Consider the following 27,541-nt stretch of genomic DNA (forward strand, 5'->3'; position numbering starts at 1 on the left):
TTTTTTCTTGTTAAGAAGTTATAAGGGTTAAAAGTTGACCAGCAATTTCTAATTTTTAGAACAAATTTTACAAAAACATTTATTTTAGAGGCCGCATCACATTTGAAGTCCCCTTGAGGGGTCTACATGATAGAAGATACCCAAAAGTGACACCAGTCTAAAAACTGTACCCCGAAGGCTATGTGCACACGTATTCTGGTCTACTGTGGATTTTTCCGCAGCAGATTTCAGCAGATTTGATAAATCCGCAGTGGAAAACCGCTGCGAATTTATCGCGGATTTACAGCGGTTTTTCTGCGGTTTTCACTGCGGTTTTCCAACTGCGGATTTCTATTGGAGCAGTTATAAAACCGCTGCGGAATCCGCAGAAAGAAGTGACATGCTGCGGAATGTAAATCGCTGTGTTTCCGTGTGTTTTTTTCCGCAGCATGGGCACAGCGTTTTCTGTTTCCCATAGGTTTACATTGTAATGTAAACTCATGGGAAACTGCTGCGGATCTGCAGCAAAATCCGCATCGTGTGCACATACCCTTAAGGTGCTCAAAACCACATTCAAGAAGTTTATTAACCCTTCAGGTGCTTCACAGGAATTTTTGAAAATGTAGAAAAAGAAATGAACATTTAACTTCTTTTTCACAAAAACATTATTTCAGATCCAATTTTTTTTATATTAACAAGGGTAAAAGGAAAAAATGAACCCCAAATTGTGTTGTGTAATTTCTCCTGAGCATGCCGATACCCTATGTGAGGGAGAAAACCACTGTTTGGGTGCACGGCAGAGCTCAGAAAAGGAGTGCCATTTGACTTTTTGAATGCAAAATTTTCTGGAACAAGTGGTGGACGCCATGTCACTTTAAGAGAGCCTCTCATGTACCTAAACAGTGAAAATCCCCCACAAGTGACACCATTTTGGAAGCTAGACCCCTAAGGGAACTGATCTAGATGTGTGGTGAGCACATTGAACTCTCAGGTGCTTCACAGAAGTTTATAATATTGAGCAGTGAAATGAAAAAAAAAAAAAAAAAAAAATCAAAATTTTCCCCACAAATGTTTTTAGCACAAAATATTGCATTTTCATAAGGCCAACAGGACAAATTGCACCATATAATTTGTTGTGCAATTTCTCCTGAGTACGTCAATACCCAGTATGAGGGAGAAAAATACTGTTTGGGTGCACGGCAGAGCTTGGAAGGAAAGGAGCGTCATTTGACTTTTTGAATGTAAAATTTCCTGGAATCATTACCGGACATCATGTCCCATTTGGAGAGCCTCTAATGTGCCTAAACAATGGAAACCCCCCACAACTGACCCCATTTTGGAAACTAGACCCCTCAAGAAATATATTTTGATGCGTGGTGAGTATCTTGAACCTCAAGTGCTTCACAGAAGTTTATAAAGTTGAGCCGTGAAAATAATAAAAAACACATTTTCCCCCACAAAAATGTTATTTTGGCCCCAAATTTTGCATTTTCCTTAGGTTAACGTGAGAAATTGCACCATACAGTTCGTAGTGCAATTTCTCCTGAGTACGCTGATACTCCATATGTGGGGGAATACTATTTTTGAGGCACACTGCAAAGTTCAGAAGGGAAGAAGCGCCATATTGGAGATCAGATTTTGCTGGAATGGTTTGAGGGTGCCATGTCACACTGGTAGAGCCCCTGAGGTGCCAGAACAACAGAAACCCCCTGTATGTGAACTCAGTTTACAAACTACACTCCCTATTGAATTCATCTAGGGGTGCAGTCATCATATTGACACCATATGAACCTCACAGAATTTTATACCATTGAGCAGTGAAGAAAGAATAAATTACATTTTTACCACTAAAATGTTGTTTTAGCCGCACGTTTTAAATTTTTCTAAGGGCTAATAGGAATTTTTTACACCATTTTTTCCTCAGTGCGCGAATACTCTACATGTAATTGGGAAATATTTTTCAGGCACAGTGCAAAGCTCAGAAGGCAAGGAGCACCAGATTTTACTATTATGGTTGGCAGGTGCCATGACCCACTGGGAGAGGTGCCCCTGAGGTGCCAGAACAGCAGAACCCCCATAAGTGACCCCATTTTACAAACTACAACTCTCAATGGATTAATCTAGGGGTGCAGTGATCATATTGATGCCACGGGTGTGTCACAGAATTTTATGCCATTGGGCAGTGAAGACAAAACAACAATACTTTTACCAACAAAATTTAGTTTTAGCCCCAGATTTTACATTTTCACACAAGAAGTGGGTAAAGATGTCACCAACATTTGTCCCACAATTTCTACTGAATGTGGCAATACCCCATATGTGGCTGTACTGTACTACTTAGCCATACGGAGAGACTCGGGAGGAACGGAGCGCTATTTGCCTCCTGGAGCGCAGATTTTCCTAGAACAGTTTGCGGACTCCATATACAGAGCCCCTAATTGCTAGAAGAGCAGAATCCCCCTTCAAGCGACCCCATTTGTAAAACTATACCCCTTGGTGAATTTATCTACAGGTGTAGCGATGATTTTGACTCCATGGGTATTTTCCAGACACAAGCAGCAATGAATGTTGCTGAGTGAAAATTGCAAACTGCCACTGTAGTGACCAGTACGTTGCAGTCACCAGTACGTTATGCCCAGCCCGTGCTTCTGGAGGCATGCACCCTTAAGTTAGGTGGGCTCTCATCGTTTCAGAAATGCCACTCGTGGATGATTATGTGGTTTAGGTACACTGTGAGGCTCATAAGGGAGGAGGGGGCATTTGGATTTGAGAGTGGAGAATTTGCTGAATTTCTTTTGGTGGGTGAGGAGCCATTTCTTTTTCCAGAGCCTTTGTACTACCAGTTATGTGGAAGCCCCCCTATATCTCCGTTAACAGATGACAGACCTGAGTAGGGACTTGCTTTTATTGTGGATGGAGTTGAAGCTTTTATTGGGAACATTTTACATAACGTTTGGTATCGCAGTTATCCGGCACTCTATGTTGACCACTTACTTTGGGGTTTCCAAATTGATCTCTGAGTGACGTGATTCAGAGTGCAATAAAAAGCGTCTTTTAGTGTGTGACATCAGCCAAACATAGAAACCCGATATAAATCTGGTATTGCTGTAATTGCACCGACCCGAAAAATAAAGTCGCCTAATCACTTATACCGCATGAGAAATGGCGTAAAAAAAGAAAAGAAAACAATTCATCTCCTGCTGTTGATTTTTTTTTATTTTGCCTCCCAAAGGTCGCAGTTAGGGTCAGTGTACATTTATCCTGCTCTCGGCGCTGAGCGCTGAAACCGGGGTTTCCGTGAAAATCTCTGAAATACGTGATTCAGATGGAACTTCTGGCGGGAGATTCACTATAATGAGGCAGCAGAGTTACTCTGGACTACATCAGGCCTCTGTTCAGCGGTGTCCTTATTTTCAGAAGTGCACAAAACTGTGGTCGGCGACACTTTCATGCAATCCTAAAAAGCCGGACACAGCCGGATCACATGTCAGACGGCTTCCACAGTGCCTCCATCTGCCTCATTATAGTGAATCTCCCACCAGAAGTTCCATCTGAATCACGTATTTCAGAGATTTTCACGGAAACCCCGATGTAAGCGCTCAGCGCAGAGAGCAGGATAAATGTGCACGGATCCTAACTGCGACCTTAGGGAGGCAAAATAAAAAAAATCAACAGCAGGAGATGAATTGTTTTCTTTTATTTTTTACGCCATTTCTCATGCGGTATAAGTGATTAGGCGACTTTATTTTTCGGGTCGGTGCAATTACAGCGATACCAGATTTATATCAGGTTTCTATGTTTGGCTGCTGTCACAAACTAAAAGACGCTTTTTATTGCAAAAACTAGTTTTGCATCACCATATTTTGAGAGCTATAATTTTTCCATATATTCGCCCAGAGTCATGTGAGGGCTTGTTTTTTGCGGGATGAGTTGACGTTTTTATTGGTACCATTTTCAGCCACATGACATTTTTTGATTGCTTTCTACTCCAATTTTGGGAGGCAGATTGAACAAAAAACAGCAATTCAGGACTTTTTTTTTTTTAATATGGTTCTGCATGTGGTAAAATTGATAACCCAACTTGAATCCGTTGGCTGAATTATATTGCACTGCTAGATCAAGTGTAAATGGTCTAACTACTAAAATAAAATGAATAATGTGCAGAATTATTGTAGAAAGGAAGAACAATATTCACCATAAATCAGGTGTAACTCGTTACCTGTCTTGTACATCCTTCATGAGATGTTGCATGTCAACCTCTTGCTTTCTTAGAGTTCCAAAAGAAGACTGACTTTCCACTCTTTCAGTCCCAGTGACATTGCCATGAATTGTGACAAAATCGGCGTCAACATTTCCCTGTATGACATCGCCGTATTTTCCTTCGTATTTCACAAATTCTGATTCAACTACAACTAGAAAAGAATACAAGAAAGTAGGTGTGAAACTAGACAAGTGAAAGAAAATAGCCTAAAAAGGACTAACTGGTGAGGGGTCCACCTCAATATGGCAGCATCTATGCTGAAGAAGGTTATACTCCATGCCAACATCACATTACAGCCCTCCGTCCAGAATATGTCACAACTATCTCCGGACGTATACCCCACAATACACATCAAAGTGCTGGATAAATAATGATAGAGTTTGATAAAACAGGTTGATATGATTATAGGTATTATGTTTTTTTTATATCTTTAATTACCGTTCTCTTGCACATGAAAACAAGTAATAAAAGAATAATTATTTCTTTCTTTCTTTGGTTGTTATTCTTAACCCTCCGTCACATACAATATTCGGACTAACGAGTTCACATACAATGTGCCTGTCAGGCGCCTGCTGGAAAAATACCTATAATATCTAATGTTTGCAATTTCAGTGCTCTAAAAGTGATCAGTGACCTTCATAGGGATGTAATAAAAGAGACTACACATAATCAGTTGCAAAAAAAAACATTTACTTAACATAAAACTAATAACTATGAAATACAAACTTTTCAAAACTCCCGCCAAATAGTCCCCAGTTCGACTCTCTCAAAAAAATGTACAAAGAAATTTTTTTAACACAAACTTAATTTTAAGGTACCTTAAGTACTATTAAAAACATATTCAATCAGAAGTAGATGCTGAGGTTTCCCCAGAAAAGTCACACTTGCAGAGCAAATAGCAAGAATTACAGACCATTTTTGCATGTGTCAGGCAAATTGCTTTATGACATTTGAGACATTCATAATTTGAAAGCCTTCTGGTTCCGCTTTCCGTTTGGCAGGTGGTGCATCTCCTTCTTTTGTGAGGTGGTGCAGATGGTGACTTTTCACCATCATCTTCTGGGCGGAACCTTTTGAGCTGAACTTGAAGGCGAGAGGGGATACCGATTGTTTTCACGCTTCTCCTGCGTAGCTCTCCAAGTACTAGTTCATGGGCCAATTTTTTCAGATACAATCGTCTACGGAGTGGTTCAAGCTTGTTTTCAAGATAAATTACTTGTGAATTTATACCACCCAAATTCAACATAGCAAAAAATATGACCATTGGCCAGTGTTTGATGTTTCTGCTGACGTTGAAAGTGGAGCACATCTGATCTGCTGTATCCACACCCCCTTTGGTGGCATTGTAAAATGTAATTATCTCCGGTTTTTTTTCTGCCCCAGTCCCAGGATCGATGGCAGCATCATCATGAAGTGTTGATAGAAGAAGTACGATTTTTTTGGCATGTGGTACATAGGAAACTAAAGCCTTTCCATTATGGAATGCAAACATACTGCTGTACTGTTGTCTCTCTTTCACACTTACAAACTGTGGTTGCAATTCCCTTTTGTTTTTTCTTACAGTTCCCACATATGACAGCTTCTGAATTTTCAGATAATCAATCAGATCACAACTTGTAAACCGATTGTCAGCTGTAATATTGCGACCCGATCCAAATAAGGGTTCAGCCAGTCTTTTTACAACATCAATGGGTTTGTTGCTCACACAGTAAGGACCTTCTGGTTGTTTTCCTGCATAAACTTCCAGGTTGTAAGTGTAGGTCTTACTGGCATCAACAAGGGCATACATTTTTATTCCATATTTGTTTGGCTTTGATGGAATATATTGACGAAAGGCACATCTACCACGAAAACCAGGGAGCATTTCGTCAATAGTGAGATTCTCTCCAGGGTAATAACTTTGTTTACAGTTTACAACAAATCTTTGAAATATATCACGAATTGGAGCAAGTCGGTCATGTGTTTTGCGTTCGGTTCGGGTAGTTCTGTCGTCAAACCGAAGGCAACGAATTAGAATCTTGAATCTGTTTATGGACATAACAAGGCTAAATTTCTCAACTCCATCCCCATCTTTACCCCAAAGTTCCTCCAAACTTTGTCTATTTGCCCTATAAGCTCCTGCAAGGTACCGTAATCCAAAAAAAGCACGCAGTTCTATTTCATCTGTGGGCTTGATGGTTCTGTTGCAGATGTACTTGTCCTTTATAATGTCTATATATTGGTTGGTATATGTGACAATAGAGTCCAGAATGTCATTTGTAAATATACTGTTCCAGCATTCAACTGCAGTTTTTGCATTACGTGCAGTTCCTATTACTGCAGGAAGGTGAGTAATAATGTTTAAAGGTTCCCTACGTTTTTTCTGGAATGGCTTCTTGTTCCATTTAGTATTTTTATCTTTTCCAATATAATATGATCCAACTTCTTCATCCTCACCACTGTCACCATCTTGCTCTGTTTCAGAATCCAGGACACATTCTTCCACCTCATCATGAGAATCAATCTCACTTTCCTCTCCTAAATCCTCATTCAGTGTGAGGTCTCTATCATCTAACAGCATGTTTGTTACTTCCTCAACATCAAGTTGTTTGGATAAATTGTACATTTTCCTCTCCATTTCAGCAGATAATCTGAAGCAAGAGAAGGAATATGTTAGGGAACTACTGTATATGCCTGAGCAGCACACTTTCTTTTATAAAATCTCCCTTATTTCTATGAAATATCCTCACATTTTGTGCTATACATTCATAAAACAAGCTAAATAAACTATTGTGATGAATAAAAACATAAAATACCAACCTTACTGAATGTGACGTATTCACATACAATGAGCCTGAGAGATCTGTGCAGCTATATCCTCTCCCCTGAAGCTCTGAAATCCAACTGTGATATCAGGTTTCATAGACCTTCAAGAGACAGGAGACTACCTGGAGGGAGGGGGTTTCCTCACAATCTGGTGAGGAAGGAGAAATGAAAGTAAAAGAGAAGCGCCTGTCAGATCAGTTGTATGTGACGGAGGGTTAAGACTCTTTTTACAGAGTTGTGAGTTGTGTGATGGCTTGTAGCAAACTGTAAATTTACAATACATATACACATACATATACAGTACAGACCAAAAGTTTGAACACCTTCTCATCTAAAGATTTTTCTGTATTTTCATGACTATGAAAATTGTACATTCACACTGAAGGCATCAAAACTATGAATTAACACATGTGGGATTATATACTTAACAAAAAAGTGTGAAACAACTGAAATTATGTCTTATATTCTAGGTTCTTCAAAGTAGCCACCTTTTGCTTTGATAACTGCTTTGCACACTCTTGGCATTCTCTTGATGAGCTTCAAGAGGTAGTCATCGGGAATGGTTTTCACCTCACAGGTGTGCGCTGTCAGGTTTAATAAGTGATACATATATGCTAGCCACCTTAGGGAGAGACCCAAGTTGGGCTAAATGTAGCGGGACGAAAGAGACCGAAAAGCCCTCTACTTAAAGGAAATACATAGTGGATGCTTTCCTGAAACGGAAAGTACTTGCAAGCAGCATAATACAAAGAATAGCAGGTTTACCCAGAATCCTTTGCAGTAGGCAGAGCTATGCAAATCATCTCTTTCCACCCCAGTCTAATCCACAGCGCTTGGAACCGCCAAGCGTGCAATGCTGCAGATTAGTTTCTAAATTTACACAGCCAACCAATTCCTACCTGTGGACACGTGTTTCGGGCTTTAGGCCCTCATCAGCACAGGGCTGGAATTGGTTGGCTGTATGGAGTGGGGCTCGGTGAGCAAGCGATACATATATGCTAGCCACCTTAGGGAGAGACCCAAGTTGGGCTAAATGTAGCGGGACGAAAGAGACCGAAAAGCCCTCTACTTAAAGGAAATACATAGTGGATGCTTTCCTGAAACGTAAAGTACTTGCAAGCAGCATAATACAAAGAATAGCAGGTTTACCCAGAATCCTTTGCAGTAGGCGGAGCTATGCAAATCATCTCATTCCACCCCAGTCTAATCCACAGCGCTTGGAACCGCCAAGCGTGCAATGCTGCAGATTAGTTTCTAAATTTACACAGCCAACCAATTCCTACCTGTGGAAGATTGCTTTGCGCAGGCGTGTACTACGGAGGACAGAGAATGAACTTCAATCCAATATTGCGGCCAGCATGCAGCCAGCGGGTAAGGAAAGGGTGAATCAAACACCTGAAAACTCCGCCCATATGACCCAAAACTGGTCCCGCCAAATTCAGGTGACAGGTTCCTTTTAAGTATATAATTCCACGTGTTAACCCCTTCATGGCCCAGCCTATTTTGACCTTAATGACCTGGCCAGTTTTTGCAATTCTGACCACTGTCCCTTTATGAGGTAATAACTCAGAAACGCTTCAACAGATCCTATTTGGATCCTAGTGGTTCTGAGATTGTTTTTTCGTGACATATTGGGCTTCATGTTAGTGGTAAGTTTAGGTCGATAATTTTTTTGTTTATTTGTGAAAAAAATGGAAATTTGGCTAAAATTTTGAAAATTTCGCAATCTTCAAATGTTGAATTTTTATTCTGTTAAACCAGAGAGTTATGTGACACAAAATAGTTAATAAATTACATTTCCCACATTGTCTACTTTACATCAGCACAATTTTGGAAACAAAAATTTTTTTGCTAGGAAGTTATAAGAGTTAAAATTTGACCAGCGATTTATCATTTTTACAACAAAATTTACAAAACCATTTTTTTTTAGGGACCACCTCACATTTGAAGTCAGTTTGAGGGGTCTATATGGTTGAAAATACCCCAAAGTGACACCATTCTAAAAACTGCACCCCTCAAGGTGCTCAAAACCACATTCAGGAAGTTTATTAACCCTAGAATGCATACCCATAGAAATCTACACATTCACGCACCTGGGGCCTTTTAGGCCTGTTTACAATTATCATGGAATAACTCAAAAATACTTTTCAAAGTTTATTGCAAAGTAAGGATGCATTCCCACTAGCGCAGGGGTCCGCCAGGACGGGATTCCGTAATGGATCTGACCTCCCGGTGACCCCAGCTAAGGCTGGCGGACGCATACCTGGGGCCTCGCAGGCCTGCCAGGTTACTTGTTTTCTATTTTCTGTAAAATTACTTTAGTTAGAATTTTGAAACTCTAGGTATATAGTTGTGAGTAATTTCCAGTTGTTCATATATTTTTATGTTATAGGCATTTCGGTATAACAACTTTTTTTGGGACTACCCCATATTCACGCACCTGGGGCCTTTCAGGCACGTGTGCAAATAACACGGAATAACTCAAATAAAAATACTTTTGAAAATTTATTTTACAATTGCAAGGTAAGGATGCATTCCAACTAGCGCTGGGGTCAGCCAGGAGGGCATCCGTAATGGATCTGACCTCCTGGCGACCCCAGCTAAGGATGGCAGAATCCCGCCTTTCCGGCAGCCTTAGCTGGAGTTACCAGGAGGTCAGATCCATTATGGATCCCCTTCTGGTGAACCCCAGCGCTACTGGGAATACAGCCTAAGATGTGTATATTTCAAAACATAATTATGTGCATAAAACAACAAAAAAGTAAGTAAACGGGCACGCCAAATATAGGCATTCTATATGCAATTTTTTTTTATGAAAACATTTTTTGGTTGTAGCAAACTTGGTGCAGGAATATTTATTTGTAACTTTACATATTCCCCCGACAATTCTCGCATATTATTTTTTCGGCTGAATGTTCCTTGCATACATTTTGTTCGCAAGTAGAACAGAAACGCTCCGATTTTCTTTCCTTCTTTGCTGGACAAATATAGCAGCGCTTTCTTTTTTTTCTCTTTGCTCTGGATGTTCCAGAAAGCGTATTCCACATCGGATCATTGCCTCCGTAATTTGCCTTGATAAGCATATCATGCTGCTTCTCTCCATCATAGTATGCATCAAAAGTTGATAGCAAAGTTCTGTCAAAAATAGACGTCTCTTGTCTTTCCTGTTGGCATGGAATTCTGGATTAGTTTGACAATAAACAATGTAGCTATTGAGGGCTGACACATCAAGGATATTGGAAAAAAGGGCAACAGGCCAACGTTTAGTCTGCCTTTTGCACGAATGCTCTCCAATCATTTTGTCCATCTTGTCGACACCTCCTTTTGTCTTATTGCTCTGATTGGCTGTTGAAACTGAAACAGCCAATTAGAGCGATCGTAGCCACGTGGGGGCAAAGCCACCCCACCTGGGCTGAAATACCACTCCCCCTGTTCCTGTAGGTCAGGTGAAATTTGAGTTAACCCTTTCACCCGGCCTGCAGGAACGCGATCATTCTATGACACAGCATATGCGTCACAGGTTGGATAGGCACCGACTTTCATGACGCATACGCTGTGTCACTGGTCGGGAAGGGGTTAATTGATAGTTTTGATGCCTTCGGTGTGAATGTACAATTTTCATAGTCGTGAAAATACAGAAAAATCTTTAAATGAGAAGGTGTGGCCAAACTTTTGGTCTGTACTGTATATATTGCTCAAAAAAAATAAAGGGAACACTTCTGAGAAATCAAATTGTCCACTTGGGAAGCAACACTGTTTCGCAATCAATTTTACATGCTTTTGTGCAAATGTAATAAACATCAGATGGAAATTATTGGCAATTATCAAGACACCCTCAATAAAGAAGTGGTTCTGCAGGTGGGGACCACAGACCACATCTCAGTACCAATTCTTTCTGGCTGATGTTTTGGTCACTTTTGAATGTTGGTTGTGCTTTCACACTCGTGGTAGCATGAGATGGACTCTACAACCCACACAAGTGGCTCAGATAGTGCAGCTCATGCAGGATGGCACATCAATGCGAGCTGTGGCAAGAAGGTTTGCTATGTCTGTCAGCGTAGGGTCCAGAGGCTGGAGGCGCTACCAGAGGCTGGAGGCGCTTTTGTCTTGGATCCAATTGACAATCACAATATGATCTGGAGACCACGTGAGCAAAGCCACGCAGAGGCATGCTTCAGGAGGGAACTTCACATCAGTCCTACTTCTGAAAATATGGAGTGGGGTGGCATAATATAGGATAGTCAGACCCTTCTAGTCCTTATTCCACGTACAATAACAGCTCAGCATTACATTGATTTGGTGGTGGAACCAGTAGTGCAGCCATGTCACAAGTGCTGTTTTCTTTTTTTTTTTTTTTTACATGACAATGCCAGGCTACATGTTGTTCATGCTACTGTGAGCAGCCTGCATGGCCTAAACGTGCTACCGTGGCCTGCAGCCTTTTTGGACTTATCTCTCATCAAGCACATTTGGGATATCATTCGTTGGCAAATGAAAACAGAGCTGCCAGCACCGGATCTTGATGATTTGCGTGTCCAAGTACATTCAGCACGGCAGAACATTCTTCAGACATCCATCAATAACCTCATTGATAGCATGCCAAGGAATGTAAGTGCATGTATTGCTGTGATTTTCATAATTCCACAAGTTTTCCTTCTTGGTGTTGCAATTTCAATATTGAGGAATGTGTATAAATATATATATTATAAAGCCTAGGACCACTTTAAAAATACAAGGTTTTTCCTCATGTGAAAAAAGCCTAGAAAAAGAATCATTTCTGAACTTTTTCCACTTTTAATTTCAGCATTAATCAGTACAATTCAACTGAAAAATAAACCACATTAATTTAGATTTGTTATTTTTATTCCCCCCCTTGAAAATGATTTTAGATTGTTTGGCAATGAATTTGTACAGATTTTGGCTGCCATCAAAAGGTGGTAAAAGTTCTGAAATGTCTCATCTTGGTATGATTTTTTTTTACATGACAAAACCCTAGCATTTTAACAAGGGTGTGTAAGATTTTTATATCAGCTGTAAGATTTTATATATTTATTTTTTTGCAACAGAACTAAACATTGTGCTATGTTTAACATTTGTAACAAGGAGCTGCTCATTTCAGCTCTATATGCAAATTGCCTCTTCAGAGAAAAAGAGGACTCTATAGCTCCACCTGTTGGAAGTAGCGATCCTACAAGCCACAATCAACTCTTTAACGAGTCGTGCAATATGACTCTCATTTGTCATCTATGTCAGCTCAATATTGTTATCGTTAATGGCAGGGTGCTATACAAAAATGAAGTATATCTCGATTAAATATACTTTCCTAGATACAGGAATGCAAGGATTATTTAATGATTGCCTGAAAAGGCTGAGAACTGGTAACACAACTGGAAACTTATCTAAAGTCTACATTATTATCAATATGGAAAGGTTGTAGATAACCTGCAGTGTCTTATTTCAGCCAAATATAGTTGAAATAAGGGATGAATACATGGCAGAATGTGTTTTATTATGACGGTACAAAGGTTGTGCAGTTGTGTCATGTAGTAAGGTCATCAGATAGTAGCAGGGTCCATGTTGTCTGTACGGCCTTTTTATGCTGCAAAGTGACTTATATGACCCATACCTGGTTTTACAGCAACTTCTTCAGTCAGTACATCACCCAGCAAACAGGCACACGATGAAAGTTGGTACTTAGGCTTCTGCCAGCACCAGAATCGCTTCTTCTTTGCCACTACACTAAGAAGCTGGGCTTTATCCGAGTCATTTAAACTGGAGACAGAGATCAGCTCACCACCGGCATCGATGTCTCTTAAGAAATTCTTAGTAGCTTTTGCAAACATGTTGGATAATGAAATGTCCTAAAACAGAAAAGAAAGTGGCTTCAAGATTATAGTAAGCACATACTAGTGAAGTAGCACAGTAAGAGCCCATGCACACCGATGCAATGATCATTCCATACATCCAAAGAGCAGCCAGGACATGTCAGAGGCTCATCTGAAGACCCTGAGAAACCACAAGAACCTACAGATTGCATGAAATGGATTTTAATGTTCAGTTACACATAAAACTAAGTCTGACCTGCAGAATTAATAACGAGCATCGGCAGGAATGGTGTCACACATGCCAACATTTCTGGCAGTCTAAGGAAAGAATATGTGTCACATGCCCAGAGAACGCTAACTACTGAAATACAAAGAGCCTGCTGTCAGATTTGGTGCAAGAGGGCTGTTATTCATAGACTTAACTAGGCCCCTTATTTCTAATAAAGGTGATTTTAAAAGGGGATGTTTGCGCACAATAAAACCTTGGCACCATACTGGATCCAGTGTAGGCTGCTCCATGGTCAGTGTCGGCAAAAGAATGGAAGACGTCAACATTTCACCAGTCACAGGACCGCTGCGGCATGTCATGGCTGCAGAAGTCGGGTGATTGAACAGCATGTCATCAGTAAAACATCCCGATGAAGTGTTACTCAAGTCCAGTGGCTGGTAGAACGGTAACATCTCTACTCTCTGTACCGGCGTAGACCACGGAGCGGCCTGTGCCGGACCCAGGTAGGTAATAATAGGTAATTATCAATCACTTTGCTACAAAACTATCACCTTGGGCAATTATTTATTATGCCCAGGAAAACCATTTAATTATATAGTTAAAAAGACATTTTAGAGTTCAGTAGAACATAATAGAAGTTTAGTAAACTTTAGACAAATAGCTAAGCTTCTACTATGGCACTAAACAGTTACACCCAAAGAAACATATTCAGTGTTGGCTTCCAAGGGGCACTATATAAAAAATAAAGCATCTGTAAAGTTAAACACACTTGATACTTTTCATCTATCAGTTTTCCATTTAAAGTGGTTGCCCCATATTTATGTTATATCGACAGGATATGGCATAAATGTCCGACAGATGCTACTGTCAGCAGTGGAACGCCATCTTTCTTGAGATTGGGGCCTCATTGCATGCAGTGCGGAATATGGACATATGATGGGCTCTGTACATTCAGTTCTATTTGAGCCCAAAAATTGCAGGCAAGCATGATTGTGAATTTTGAGAGCTTCTATAGAACCTCTCCTTTCCTCACAGCTCAAGTCGAGACTCATTCTGAGAATAGTTGTGGCTCTCGCTAATCGGGCACACATCTAGATGACATTTATTTCATTTCATGTCACTAAATGTCCCTAAATGTCAGAGAAGCGACAGCTCCTTTAAGGTTTTTACACAAAGCTGAAACTGTAGTTCATGTCAAAATGGGAAATGATCTCAGCAGAAGTAAGAAATGGGGGAAATACTGTAATGTTTAAGAGGCAGTCAGACACCTTGCAGCAGAGTATTCAGACAATCTGTCAAAGTATAGATAAAACTGGGAACCAGCAGCTGATTTGCAAGCAAATTGGATGTTTGGCTCCAGAACTTTGTGTGCAACTAATCAACAAAGTATGTCATGAATGCAGAGTATGGACACGCGGTCTGGTCAGTAACAAATGTGAAGAAATCAGCAGCTAAATATACTTCCACTTTCCTGGATGATCACATTATGCAATAGACTCAGATCTCAGTTACCCCAGTAGGTGTAATTAGCATGCATGGGGGACTATCTAGATAAAATACAGTGGGGCAAAAAAGTATTTAGTCAGTCAGCAATAGTGCAAGTTCCACCACTTAAAAAGATGAGAGGCGTCTGTAATTTACATCATAGTTAGACCTCAACTATGGGAGACAAACTGAGAAAAAAAAATCCAGAAAATCACATTGTCTGTTTTTTTAACATTTTATTTGCATATTATGGTGAAAAATAAGTATTTGGTCAGAAACAAAATTTCATCTCAATACTTTGTAATATATCCTTTGTTGGCAATGACAGAGGTCAAACGTTTTCTGTAAGTCTTCACAAGGTTGCCACACACTGTTGTTGGTATGTTGGCCCATTCCTCCATGCAGATCTCCTCTAGAGCAGTGATGTTTTTGGCTTTTCGCTTGGCAACGCGGACTTTCAACTCCCTCCAAAGGTTTTCTATAGGGTTGAGATCTGGAGACTGGCTAGGCCACTCCAGGACCTTGAAATGCTTCTTATGAAGCCACGCCTTCGTTGCCCTGGCGGTGTGCTTTGGATCATTGTCATGTTGAAAGACCCAGCCACGTTTCATCTTCAATGCCCTTGCTGATGGAAGGAGGTTTGCACTCAAAATCTCACGATACATGGCCCCATTCATTCTTTCATGTACCCGGATCAGTCGTCCTGGCCCCTTTGCAGAGAAACAGCCCCAAAGCATGATGTTTCCACCACCATGCTTTACAGTAGGTATGGTGTTTGATGAATGCAACTCAGTATTCTTTTTCCTCCAAACACGACAAGTTGTGTTTCTACCAAACAGTTCCTGTTTGGTTTCATCAGACCATAGGACATTCTCCCAAAACTCCTCTGGATCATCCAAATGCTCTCTAGCAAACTTCAGAGGGGCCTGGACATGTACTGGCTTAAGCAGTGGGACACGTCTGGCACTGCAGGATCTGAGTCCATGGTGGCGTAGTGTGTTACTTATGGTAGGCCTTGTTACATTGGTCCCAGCTCTCTGCAGTTCATTCACTAGGTCCCCCCGTGTGGTTCTGGGATTTTTGCTCACCGTTCTTGTGATCATTCTGACCCCACGGGGTGGGATTTTGCGTGGAGCCCCAGATCGAGGGAGATTATCAGTGGTCTTGTATGTCTTCCATTTTCTAATTATTGCTCCCACTGTTGATTTCTTCACTCCAAGCTGGTTGGCTATTGCAGATTCAGTCTTCCCAGCCTGGTGCAGGGCTACAATTTTGTTTCTGGTGTCCTTTGACAGCTCTTTGGTCTTCACCATAGTAGAGTTTGGAGTCAGACTGTTTGAGGGTGTGCACAGGTGTCTTTTTATACTGATAACAAGTTTAAACAGGTGCCATTACTACAGGTAATGAGTGGAGGAAAGAGGAGACTCTTAAAGAAGAAGTTACAGGTCTGTGAGAGCCAGAAATCTTGATTGTTTGTTTCTGACCAAATACTTATTTTCCACCATAATATGCAAAAAAAATGATAAAAAAACAGACAATGTGATTTTCTGGATTTTTTTTTCTCAGTTTGTCTCCCATAGTTGAGGTCTACCTATGATGTAAATTACAGACGCCTCTCATCTTTTTAAGTGGTGGAACTTGCACTATTGCTGACTGACTAAATACTTTTTTGCCCCACTGTATGTGCACTGTAATGGAAAGGATACAGAATTAAAGGGATTTACAAGAAAATGGAGAGATTGGTTGCATCGATCTCCTGCTATAAATACCAATCACTGTGATGATGAGTCAAATGACAAGAGATGTGATGTGGATATGATGTTACTAATGTGGTCTTTTCAAAGACAAGCAAGGAGCCGTAGAGAGGAGAAGGCTCAACTAGGCACATAATGCTTATTTTGAAGTATAAGCAGTGTTCTCATAAAACTGAAAAAAACACCTTGAGGAGGCTATTCACAAATCAATGTGATCTAATTGGGGAATCTCAACTTTGGAGCTGCTGGCTGTACTAGGTATCAGGCGCCCATTACATCTCATTTACATGGCAATGCTCATGTGTCCGGAGCCTGTGTGACAATTCTGTGCCACTGTATGGTGGCTCTGTGAGGTGCCCTCCTCTATGAGATGCTGGAATTATAGGGGGCACTGCCTTGTATACCATGTGTTGGAGCTTGTGAGAGAGGCACAAGTCTTCTTTCTTTCTTTCCTTGTCATCAAAGGCCTTGCCCTGCCCTGGATTGCTTCATACCTTTCCAACCGCACATTTAGCGTTTCCCACACCCACACTACCTCCTCTTCCCGCCCTGTCTCTGTTGGAGTCCCTAAAGGCTCTGTCCTTGGGCCCCTACTTTTTTCCATCTATACCCTTGGCCTAGGACAACTCATAAAGTCTCATGGCTTCCAGTACCACCTGTATGCAGACAACACTCAGATCTACCTATCTGGCTCAGATGTCACCTCTCTGCTGTCCAGAATCCCGGAGTGTCTATAAGGCTAGGTTCACATTGCATTAGGGCAATCCGTTAAGCGCATAGCGCTAGCGGATTGCGCTAACGCAATGTATCTATAGGGATCGCGTTTGCCGATCCCGCTAGCGCAGATCCCCGATCTGCGCTAGCGAGGAACGGACCTCGGACGCACCTCGGACACTGCAAGCAGCGTCCGAGGTCCGTCAGAAAATAACGGCACATCGCTAGCGCGTGCCGAAAATGGCATGCGCTAGCGATGCGCTAGAGATCAGATTCACATTACCGTCAATGGGTGCGCTAACGGACCCGTTGCATGGCGTTAATTGCGACAATTTTTCCATGCAACGCAGTCCGTTAGCGTTAACCCATTAACGCAATATGAACCTAGCCTAAGCCATATCCTCCTTCTTCACCTCTCGTTTCCTAAAACTCAATGTAGACAAAACCAAACTCATTATCTTTCCCTCATCTTGCGTATCCCCCCTACCTGATCTATTACGGTAAACGGCATCGCGCTTTCTCCTGCACATGAAATCTGCTGTCTCGGGGTAACTCTCGACTCTGCCCTGTCCTTCAAGCCGCACGTCCAAACTCATGCCACCTCCTGTCGCCTCCAACTCAAAAATATTGCCAGAATCAGTCCCTTCCTCAGCCCACAATCTACTAAAACTCTTGTGCATGCCCTCATCATCTCCCGTCTTGATTACTGCAACACCCTCCTATGTGGCCTCCCCGCTAACTCTCTTGCACCGCTCCAATCTGTCCTCAACTCTGCTACCCGGCTAATCCACCTCTCTCCTCGCTACTCCCCTGCAAATCCCTCCACTGGCTCCCAATTCCCAATGAATCTAGTTCAAACTACTAATACTGACCTACAAAGCCATCCACAACCTGTCCCCTCTCTATATCTCTGAACTAATCTCCCAATATCTTCCCTCATGTAATCTTCGATCCTCCCAAGACCTCCTACTCTCCTCCACACTTATTCGTTCCTCACACAACCGCCTCCAAGATTTCTCCCGAATATCCCCCATCCTCTGGAACTCCACGCCTCAACACGTCCGATTATCCACCACCATCGGATCCTTCAGACGGAACCTGAAAAACCATCTCTTCAGGAAAGCCTACGGCCTGCAATAACCATTCTGCCGCCTCACCACCACCCGAGCTGCCGTGTCACCAACCGCCGGAGCTACCACTCCCCCGACCTTGTCTCTTCCCCATTATCCCGTAGAATGTAAGTCCACAAGGACAGGGTCCTCTCCCCTCTGTACTAGTCTGTCATTGTAAATTTGTTTACTGTAAACGTTATCTATAACCCTGTTTGTAACCCCTTCTCATGTACAGCACCATGGAATTAATGACGCTATATAAATAAATAATAATGTATTATGACTGATGCCAGGCAGATCCATATTACATGTAAACACGTTATTAAAAGCTACTCGTTTTTTCACAATAGCGCGGTCTACCAAAACGTCCATCTCAAAATTATTGGGGAAATTTTGGTGCATTTGACATGTTTTGTATTGGAAAAAACACCAAAAACAGGCAAAGATGCTTATCTGTCTAAATAGGCCTCAATACAAATGCACAAGCAGGGTGCAGCGGACCCAAACAAAATAGCAAATGCACAGGTGCAATACCTAATGAAACAGCCAGCCTTCAATAAGGGTTTGGCCGTGTGGTACACCAATGCACTAAGATAAAATACTCTGTATGTGGCGTGTTCACACAAGGAATACAAAGCATCTGGCTACAGCCTATTAATTATTATTATTATTATTATTTATTTATATAGCACCATTGATTCCATGGTGCTGTACATGAGAAGGGGTTACATACAAGTTACAAATATCACATACAGTAAACAAACTAACAATGACGGACTGATACAGAGGGGCGAGGACCCTGCCCTTGCGGGCTTACATTCTACAGGATTATGGGGAAGGAGACAGTAGGTTGAGGGTTGCAGGAGCTCCGGTGTTGGTGAGGCGGTAGCTCCGGTGTTGGTGAGGCGGTAGCTCCGGTGTTGGTGAGGCGGTAGCTTCGATAGTGATGAGGCAGCAGCGGTGTCAGTACAGGCTGTAGGCTTTCCTGAAGAGATGAGTTTTCAGGTTCCGTCTGAAGGATCCGACTGTGGTTGATAGTCGGACGTGTTGGGGCAGAGAGTTCCAGAGGATGGGGGATATTCGGGAGAAGTCTTGGAGGTGATTGGATGAGGAGCGAATAAGTGTGGAGGAGAGAAGGAGGTCTTGGGAGGACCGGAGATCACGTGAGGGAAGATATCGAGAGATTAGTTCAGAGATATATGGAGGAGACAGGTTGTGGATGGCTTTGCAGGTCAGTATTAGCAATGTGAACTGGATACGCTGAGGGAATGGGAGCCAGTGAAGAGATTTGCAGAGGGGGGAAGCGGAGGAGTAGCGAGGAGAGAGATGGATTAGTCGGGCAGCAGAGTTAAGGATGGACTGGAGAGGTGCAAGGGTGTTAGCAGGGAGGCCACAGAAAAGGATGTTGCAGTAGTCAAGGCGGGAAATGATGAGGGCATGCACAAGCATTTTAGTAGATTGGGGGTTGAGGAAAGGACGGATCCTGGAGATATTTTTGAGCTGGAGGCGACAGGAGGTGGAAAGAGCTTGGATGTGTGGTTTGAAGGACAGGGCAGAGTCGAAGGTTACTCCGAGGCAGCGGACTTCGGGTACAGGGGAAAGCATGATGTCATTGACTGCGATAGATAGGTCAGGTAAGGAAGATTTGTGGGATGGAGGAAAGATGATGAGTTCAGATTTGTCCACATTGAGTTTGAGGAAGCGAGAGAAGAAGGAGGATATGGCTGATAGGCACTCTGGGATTCTGGACAGCAGAGCGGTGACGTCTGGGCCAGAGAGGTAGATCTGAGTGTCATCAGCATAGAGGTGGTACTGGAAAGGGACTTTATGAGTTGTCCCAAGCCAAGTGTATAGATTGAGAAGATTGAGAAGAGTAGGGGTCCTAGAACAGAGCCTTGGGGGACTCCAACAGAGAGAGGGTGGGATGAGGAGGTAATATGGGAGTGGGAGACACTGAATGTGCGGTTGGAAAGGTACGAGGCGATCCAGGATAGGGCGAGGTCTTTGATGCCAAAGGAGGAGAGCATCTGCAGTAGGAGGCAGTGGTCAACTGTGTCGAAAGCAGAGGACAGGTCTAGAAGGAGGAGTACAGAGTGTTGTCCAGTAGCTTTGGCGGCAAGTAGGTCGTTAGTGATTTTGGTCAGGGCAGTCTCAGTTGAGTGATGGGAGCGGAAACCAGATTGTAGATTGTCGTACAACAAGTTAGATGAGAGGTGGGAGGAGAGTTCAGCATGGACGTGCTGCTCCAGGAGTTTGGAAGCAAATGGGAGCAGCGATATTGGGCGATAGCTGGACATAGCAGTTGGATCGAGGGTTGGCTTTTGAAGGATAGGCGTGATTGTGGCATGTTTGAACGCAGAGGGGAAGGTGCCAGAAGTTAGTGATAGGTTGAAGAGGTGGGTTAGGGATGGGATAAGTGTGGTGGTGAGGTTGGGGAGGAGGTGGGATGGGATGGGGTCGAGCGCACAGGTGGTGAGGTGGGATTTGGAGAGGAGACAATTAAGTCCCCCTTCAGTGATGTTGGATAGGGAGGTTATGGGGTTTGGGCATTGGTCTGGTATACAAAGGGGTTGTGGTGGTTGAACAATAAGGACTTGCCTTGTCTGGTCGATCTTATTTTTAAAGTGTGTGGCAAAGTCCTCAGCAGAGATGAGGGAGGTTGGAGGGGGCAGTGGGGGGCGGAGGAGGGAGTTAAATGTTTTGATTAACTGTTTGGGGTTGTGGGATAGGGAAGATACGAGGGTTGTGAAGTAGGCCTGTTTAGCAGAGGTGAGTGCAGATTTAAAAGCGAGTGTTGCTTGTTTGAATACAGTGAAGTCGTCTTGCGAGTGTGTTTTCTTCCAACGCCGCTCCGCAACCCTGGACACTTGCCTTAGCTTTTTGGTGGTGTTATTATGCCAAGGTTGTCTATTGATACGTCGCGCTCTACCATGGACGAGAGGGGCAACCGTGTCAATAGCTGATGCGAGAGTGGCATTGTAGAAAGCAGCGGCACTGTCTGTGGCGTGGAGTGATATGGATGCCAGTGGTAGGATGGAGTCAGAGAGTGTGTGGGTGTCTAGGTGTGCAAGGTTTCTGCGTGGGTGCGCATGTTGCTGGATATGGATGATTGGTGAGGAGGACAGGGATGAGAAGGTGAGCAGATGGTGGTCGGATAGAGGGAGAGGGGAGGTGGTGAAGTTAGATAGAGAGCAGAGACGGGTGAATACCAGGTCTAGTGTATGCCCATCCGTGTGGGTGGCTGCGGAGGACCACTGAGTAAGTCCAAAGGATGAGGTAAGGGACAGAAGTTTGGAGGCTGTTGACTGAAGGGTATCAATGGGGATGTTGAAGTCACCCATGATGATGGTGGAAGTGACAGCAGAGAGAAAGTGAAGAAGCCAGGTGGAGAATTGGTCAATAAAGGCAGTGGCCGGGCCCGGAGGTCGGTATATGACGGCCACTTGGAGGTTGGAGGGAGAGTAGATGCGGACAGAATGGACTTCAAAAGAGGGGAGGATAAGGGAGGGAAGAGGTGGGATTGGGTTAAAGGTGCAGTTTGAAGAAAGGAGAAGACCCACTCCTCCACCATGTTTGTTGCCGGGTCGAGGGGTGTGGGTGAAGTGGAGGCCTCCGTAACACAGCGCAGCAGGGGAGGCGGTGTCAGAGGGTGTTAGCCATGTTTCTGTGAGGCCAAGGAAGGCAAGATTGCGGGAGAGAAAAAGGTCGTGAATCACATGAAGCTTATTGCAGATTGAGCGAGCATTCCAGAGTGCTCCAGAGAGAGGGAGCAGGGGGGTGGGCGTCAGGGGCACGGGTTTTATGTTGGAAAGATTGCGGTAGTTCATGTTGGATAGGGAGTGATAGGAGGGAGTAGTAATGGGAGGTATGAGATGTGGGGGTCCAGGGATGGGAGATATGTCTCCAGCAGTAAGGAGAAGGAGAGAGAGAGAGAGCAGGTGGGAGAAAGAGAGTGGCCGACTTGTTTTATGTGTTTGTTGGACAGATTAATAACGCCCTATGGCGGGATGCCCAGTGCTAAAATGCATCCCGTGTGAACAGAGGCCACAGTGTACAGAACAATATGGGCCCAGCTGCACCCTGCAAAAAATATACGTGCAAAAAAAAGACAAATATATGTAAGGTATTAGTTGATATTAGGGCCATAATATGGAAGCTGGCAACCCACGGCCAAACCCTTATTGAAGGCTGGCTGTTTCATTAGGTATTGCACCTGTGCATTTGCTATTTTGTTTGGGTCCGCTGCACCCTGCTTGTGCATTTGTATTGAGGCCTACTTAGACAGGTAAGCATCTTTGCCTGTTTTTGGTGTTTTTTCTTGAATGTGTCCTTTTTTGGTTTTTTTCATGTTTTGTATTGGGACACATCTTTGACAACCCGGCAGAGAGTTGCTCTAAAAAAAAGGACTGGACTGGCGCATAGCAAATGTGGTACCAATATTCAAAAAGGGCTCTAAAAGTGAACCTGGGAATTATAGGCCAGTAAGTCTAACCTCTATTGTTGGTAAAATATTTGAAGGGTTTCTGAGGGATGTTATTCTGGATTATCTCAATGAGAATAACTGTTTAACTCCATATCAGCATGGGTTTATGAGAAATCGCTCCTGTCAAACCAATCTAATCAGTTTTTATGAAGAGGTAAGCTATAGGCTGGACCACGGTGAGTCATTGGACGTGGTATATCTCGATTTTTTCAAAGCGTTTGATAACGTGCCGCACAAGAGGTTGGTACACAAAATGAGAATGCTTGGTCTGGGGGAAAATGTGTGTAAATGGGTTAGTAACTAGCTTAGTGATAGAAAGCAGAGGGTGGTTATAAATGGTATAGCCTCTAACTGGGTCGCTGCGACCAGTGGGGTACCGCAGGGGTCGGTATTGGGACCTGTTCTCTTCAACATATTCATTAATGATCTGGTAGAAGGTTTACACAGTAAAATATCGATATTTGCAGATGATACAAAACTATGTAAAGCAGTTAATACAAGAGAAGATAGTATTCTGCTACAGATGGATCTGGATAAGTTGGAAACTTGGGCTGAAAGGTGGCAGATGAGGTTTAACAATGATAAATGTAAGGTTATACACATGGGAAGAAGGAATCAATATCACCATTACACACTGAATGGGAAACCACTGGGTAAATCTGACAGGGAGAAGGACTTGGGGATCCTAGTTAATGATAAACTTACCTGGAGCAGCCAGTGCCAGGCAGCAGCTGCCAAGGCAAACAGGATCATGGGGTGCATTAAAAGAGGTCTGGATACACATGATGAGAGCATTATACTGCCTCTGTACAAATCCCTAGTTAGACCGCACATGGAGTACTGTGTCCAGTTTTGGGCACCGGTGCTCAGGAAGGATATAATGGAACTAGAGAGAGTACAAAGGAGGGCAACAAAATTAATAAAGGGGATGGGAGAACTACAATACCCAGATAGATTAGCGAAATTAGGATTATTTAGTCTAGAAAAAAGACGACTGAGGGGCGATCTAATAACCATGTATAAGTAAAAAAAAGACGACTGAGGGGCGATCTAATAACCATGTATAAGTATATAAGGGGACAATACAAATATCTCGCTGAGGATCTGTTTATACCAAGGAAGGTGACGGGCACAAGGGGGCATTCTTTGCGTCTGGAGGAGAGAAGGTTTTTCCACCAACATAGAAGAGGATTCTTTACTGTTAGGGCAGTGAGAATCTGGAATTGCTTGCCTGAGGAGGTGGTGATGGCGAACTCAGTCGAGGGGTTCAAGAGAGGCCTGGATATCTTCCTGGAGCAGAACAATATTGTATCATACAATTATTAGGTTCTGTAGAAGGACGTAGATCTGGGGATTTATTATGATGGAATATAGGCTGAACTGGATGGACAAATGTCTTTTTTCGGCCTTACTAACTATGTTACTATGTTAGGCTACGTTCACATTGGCGTTCCGCCAATGTGCGTCGCTGTTGCGCCGGCGACGCAGCGGCGACGCGCCCCTATGTTTAACATAGGGGACGCGTGCGTTTTTTGGGTGGCGTTTTTTGACACTTGCGTCGTTTACGACGCTAGCGTCGGACTCAAGAAAATGCAACAAGTTGCATTTTCTGTGCGTCCGATTCTCGTCAAAAAACGACGCACGCGTCGCAAAACGCGCGCGTTTTTGCATGCGTTTGTGCGCGTTTTTTCGTGCGTCGCGCGTTGCGTCGCCGACGCAGGGCGGCGCAACGCTAGTGTGAACGTAGCCTTACTATGAATGGTGCAGGAGAAATACAAAAGCTCTGTTCACATCTAGGAGACAGCCAAGAGCTGCTACTGAGCAGGCGCGGGTGGCACCATCTTGGAGGAGGAATTTTTTTTTTCTTCTCAAGTAACATGGCGTCGCCGGCACATGCGCAGTAGCAGCTATCAGATTACAGCTATATACTCGTACACCGATAGCTGCTACTACGCAGACATGATGGTCAACATTTTCAAATAGATTTTTTTTTCTAGCTGAATAACATGAAGAACAGTTATTATTGGCATATAAAACATGCGATTATGGATTATTGGACTTTTTATAGTACTTCTTGCTATATAAATTAGTAGTCACCTATTCTTTCATCAACCAGTCAGTACACGTGCTCTGCATTATGTCATTTGGTTGCTGCCCCTTCTTACATAATGTGTTTAGACCTTGCCCTTTTCACACTTGAGTCTTCACCTCTTATTTTATTATTACCTTTTTGATATGTATTTTGCCTTGTTTTGTAATTTTCATTGCTAATTATTTTTGGCGGATCCACGACTCCACGCTTTTGAAGACATCATATCAACCTGATGTATACACAGTACGGTAACTACCACCTACCTGATGTACCCTCAGCATCGGCACTACCTCCTACCTGATGTACATGCAGTACCATCACTACTACCTCCTACATGATGTACCCGCAGCATCGGCACTACCTCCTACCTGATGTACATGCAGCACCGGCACTACTACCTCCTACCTGATGTACACGCAGCATTGGCACTACTACCTCCTACATGATGTACCCGCAGCATCGGCACTACCTCCTACCTGATGTACACGCAGCATTGGCACTACTACCTCCTACATGATGTACCCGCAGCATCGGCACTACCTCCTACCTGATGTACATGCAGCACCGGCACTACTACCTCCTACCTGATGTACATGCAGCACCGGCACTACTACCTCCTACCTGATGTACATGCAGTACCGTCACTACTACCTCCTACCTGATGTACACGCAGCATCGGCACTACCTCCTACCTGATGTACACGCAGCATTGGCACTACTACCTCCTACATGATGTACGCGCAGTAGCGTCACTACTACCTCCTACCTGATCATAAGAAAAACCCAACAAAAATTGAAGCGACATTTTAAATCTCAGGTCATCATTTTAGAAATACACATAATCCTAATGTCACAAAATAGGACAATCCGAAGACCAAATCATCAGTAACTTATAAAGCAAAACAGGAGAACAGAAGATGATACATAGGTCAAGGTAAGTATAAAAGTAACAAAACTTTATTTAGAAAAATATGCAGAACAACACGTGAAAAAGTGGATGCAACCACAGTGCATGTAAACAATCCAAAGAAACGGGTTGGGTAGACAGTGGCAATAATATAATAAGGATTGAATATCCCTTAGTTAGAATGCAATCATGCATATAAATACCAATGAATGGGAATCATGCTGCTGGCCCCTAGTAAAAATAAATCAATAGCCAGGTATACCGGCCTATACTAAATCTGGAAGCATGTTGCAGGCGAATCTATAAATTATGATGTAACATACCCAAATATTGGTGAAGTGGATCGCCAGGGACCGTCACTGAGGGGGCACAACAAGAAGCCAGCGGTCACCACATCACCTCCTACCTGATGTACACGCAGCACCGGCACTACTACCTCCTACCTGATGTACACGCAGTACCATCACTACTACCTCCTATCTGATGTACATGCAGCACCGGCACTACTACCTCCTACCTCATGTACACGCAGTACCATCACTACTACCTCCTATCTGATGTACACGCAGCATCGGCACTACTACCTCCTACCTCATGTACACGCAGTACCATCACTACTACCTCCTACCTGATGTACATGCAGCGTCGGCACTACTACCTCCTACCTGATGTACACGCAGTACCATCACTACTACCTCCTATCTGATGTACATGCAGCACCGGCACTACTACCTCCTACCTGATATACACGCAGCATCGGCACTACTACCTCCTACCTCATGTACACGCAGTACCATCACTACTACCTCCTACCTGATGTACATGCAGCGTCGGCACTACTACCTCCTACCTGATGTACACGCAGTACTGTCACTACTACCTCCTACCTGATGTACACGCAATACCGTCACTATTACCTCCTACCTGATGTACACGCAGCACCGGCACTACTACCTCCTACCAGATGTACACGCAGTACCATCACTACTACCTCCTACCTGATGTGTTGTGAATTCTGTTGTCGAACTCCCTCCTGTGGTTGTGAATGGTACTTCGGCGAGTTCTGTCTATGGGCTCCCTCTGGTGGCTGTGAGTGAAGCTGCTGCTTCTGAGGTTCCTTACACAGGTGACGTGGTTTATCCTTTGGTTGGCTGTTCTATTTAACTCCTCTCAGATCGTTACTCCATGCCAGCTGTCAATGTTTTTGCATTGGTTCAGTTCGCTCCTTGATCTCTCTGGTGACCTGCCTTCTCCTGCAGAAGCTAAGTTCCTGATAGTCATTATTTGTTCACTGTTTTCTTGTCCAGCTGGTTATCATGATTTTGTCTTGCTAGCTGGAAGCTCTGGGATGCAGAGTGGCTCCTCCGCACCGTGAGTCGGTGCGGAGGTCCTTTTTGCACACTCTGCGTGGTCTTTTGTAGGTTTTTGTGCTGATCGCAAAGTTACCTTTCCTATCCTCTGTCTATTTAGTAAGTCTGGCCTCCCTTTGCTGAAACCTGTTTCATTTCTGCGTTTGTGACTTTCATCTTTACTCACAGTCAATATATGTGGGGGGCTTCCTTTACCTTTGGGGAATTTCTCTGAGGCAAGGTAGGCTTTATTTTCTATCTCTAGGGCTAGATAGTTCTTAGGCTGTGACGAGGCGCCTAGGTCTGGTCAGGAGCGCTCCACGGCTATTTCTAGTGTGTGTGATAGGATTAGGGCTTGCGGTCAGCAGAGCTCCCACATCCCAGAGCTCGTCCTGTATGAGGTTTAACTATCTGGTCATTCTGGGTGCTCCTAACCACCAGGTCATAACAGTACAGCTGGCCCAAAGTATTAATGCATCTCAATAGAGGGATAAGAGAACTTCTGAGACCATTTTTTTTTCTTTGCACTGTGTTTTGTGTTTCTTT

The 27,541-nt window shown here is 43.3% G+C and overlaps 1 protein-coding gene across 2 annotated transcripts in view; it reads right to left on the bottom strand.

Moving 5' to 3' along the window:
* The window catches only part of GSDME (gasdermin E), a 138,228-nt gene that overhangs the window by 96,277 nt on the left and 14,410 nt on the right, over nt 1-27,541 (bottom strand). For both annotated transcript variants that reach the window (XM_069729871.1, XM_069729872.1), the window contains exons 2-3: nt 12,672-12,906; nt 4,199-4,391 (exon numbers count right to left, since the gene is read on the bottom strand). In XM_069729871.1, the coding sequence (XP_069585972.1) occupies nt 4,199-4,391; nt 12,672-12,888 (410 nt within the window). In that variant the 5' untranslated portion in view covers nt 12,889-12,906. The remainder of the gene's footprint in view (nt 1-4,198; nt 4,392-12,671; nt 12,907-27,541) is intronic.

The sequence above is a fragment of the Ranitomeya imitator genome, chromosome 6, assembly GCF_032444005.1.
Source record: "Ranitomeya imitator isolate aRanImi1 chromosome 6, aRanImi1.pri, whole genome shotgun sequence".
NCBI classification, from domain to species: Eukaryota; Metazoa; Chordata; class Amphibia; order Anura; family Dendrobatidae; genus Ranitomeya; species Ranitomeya imitator.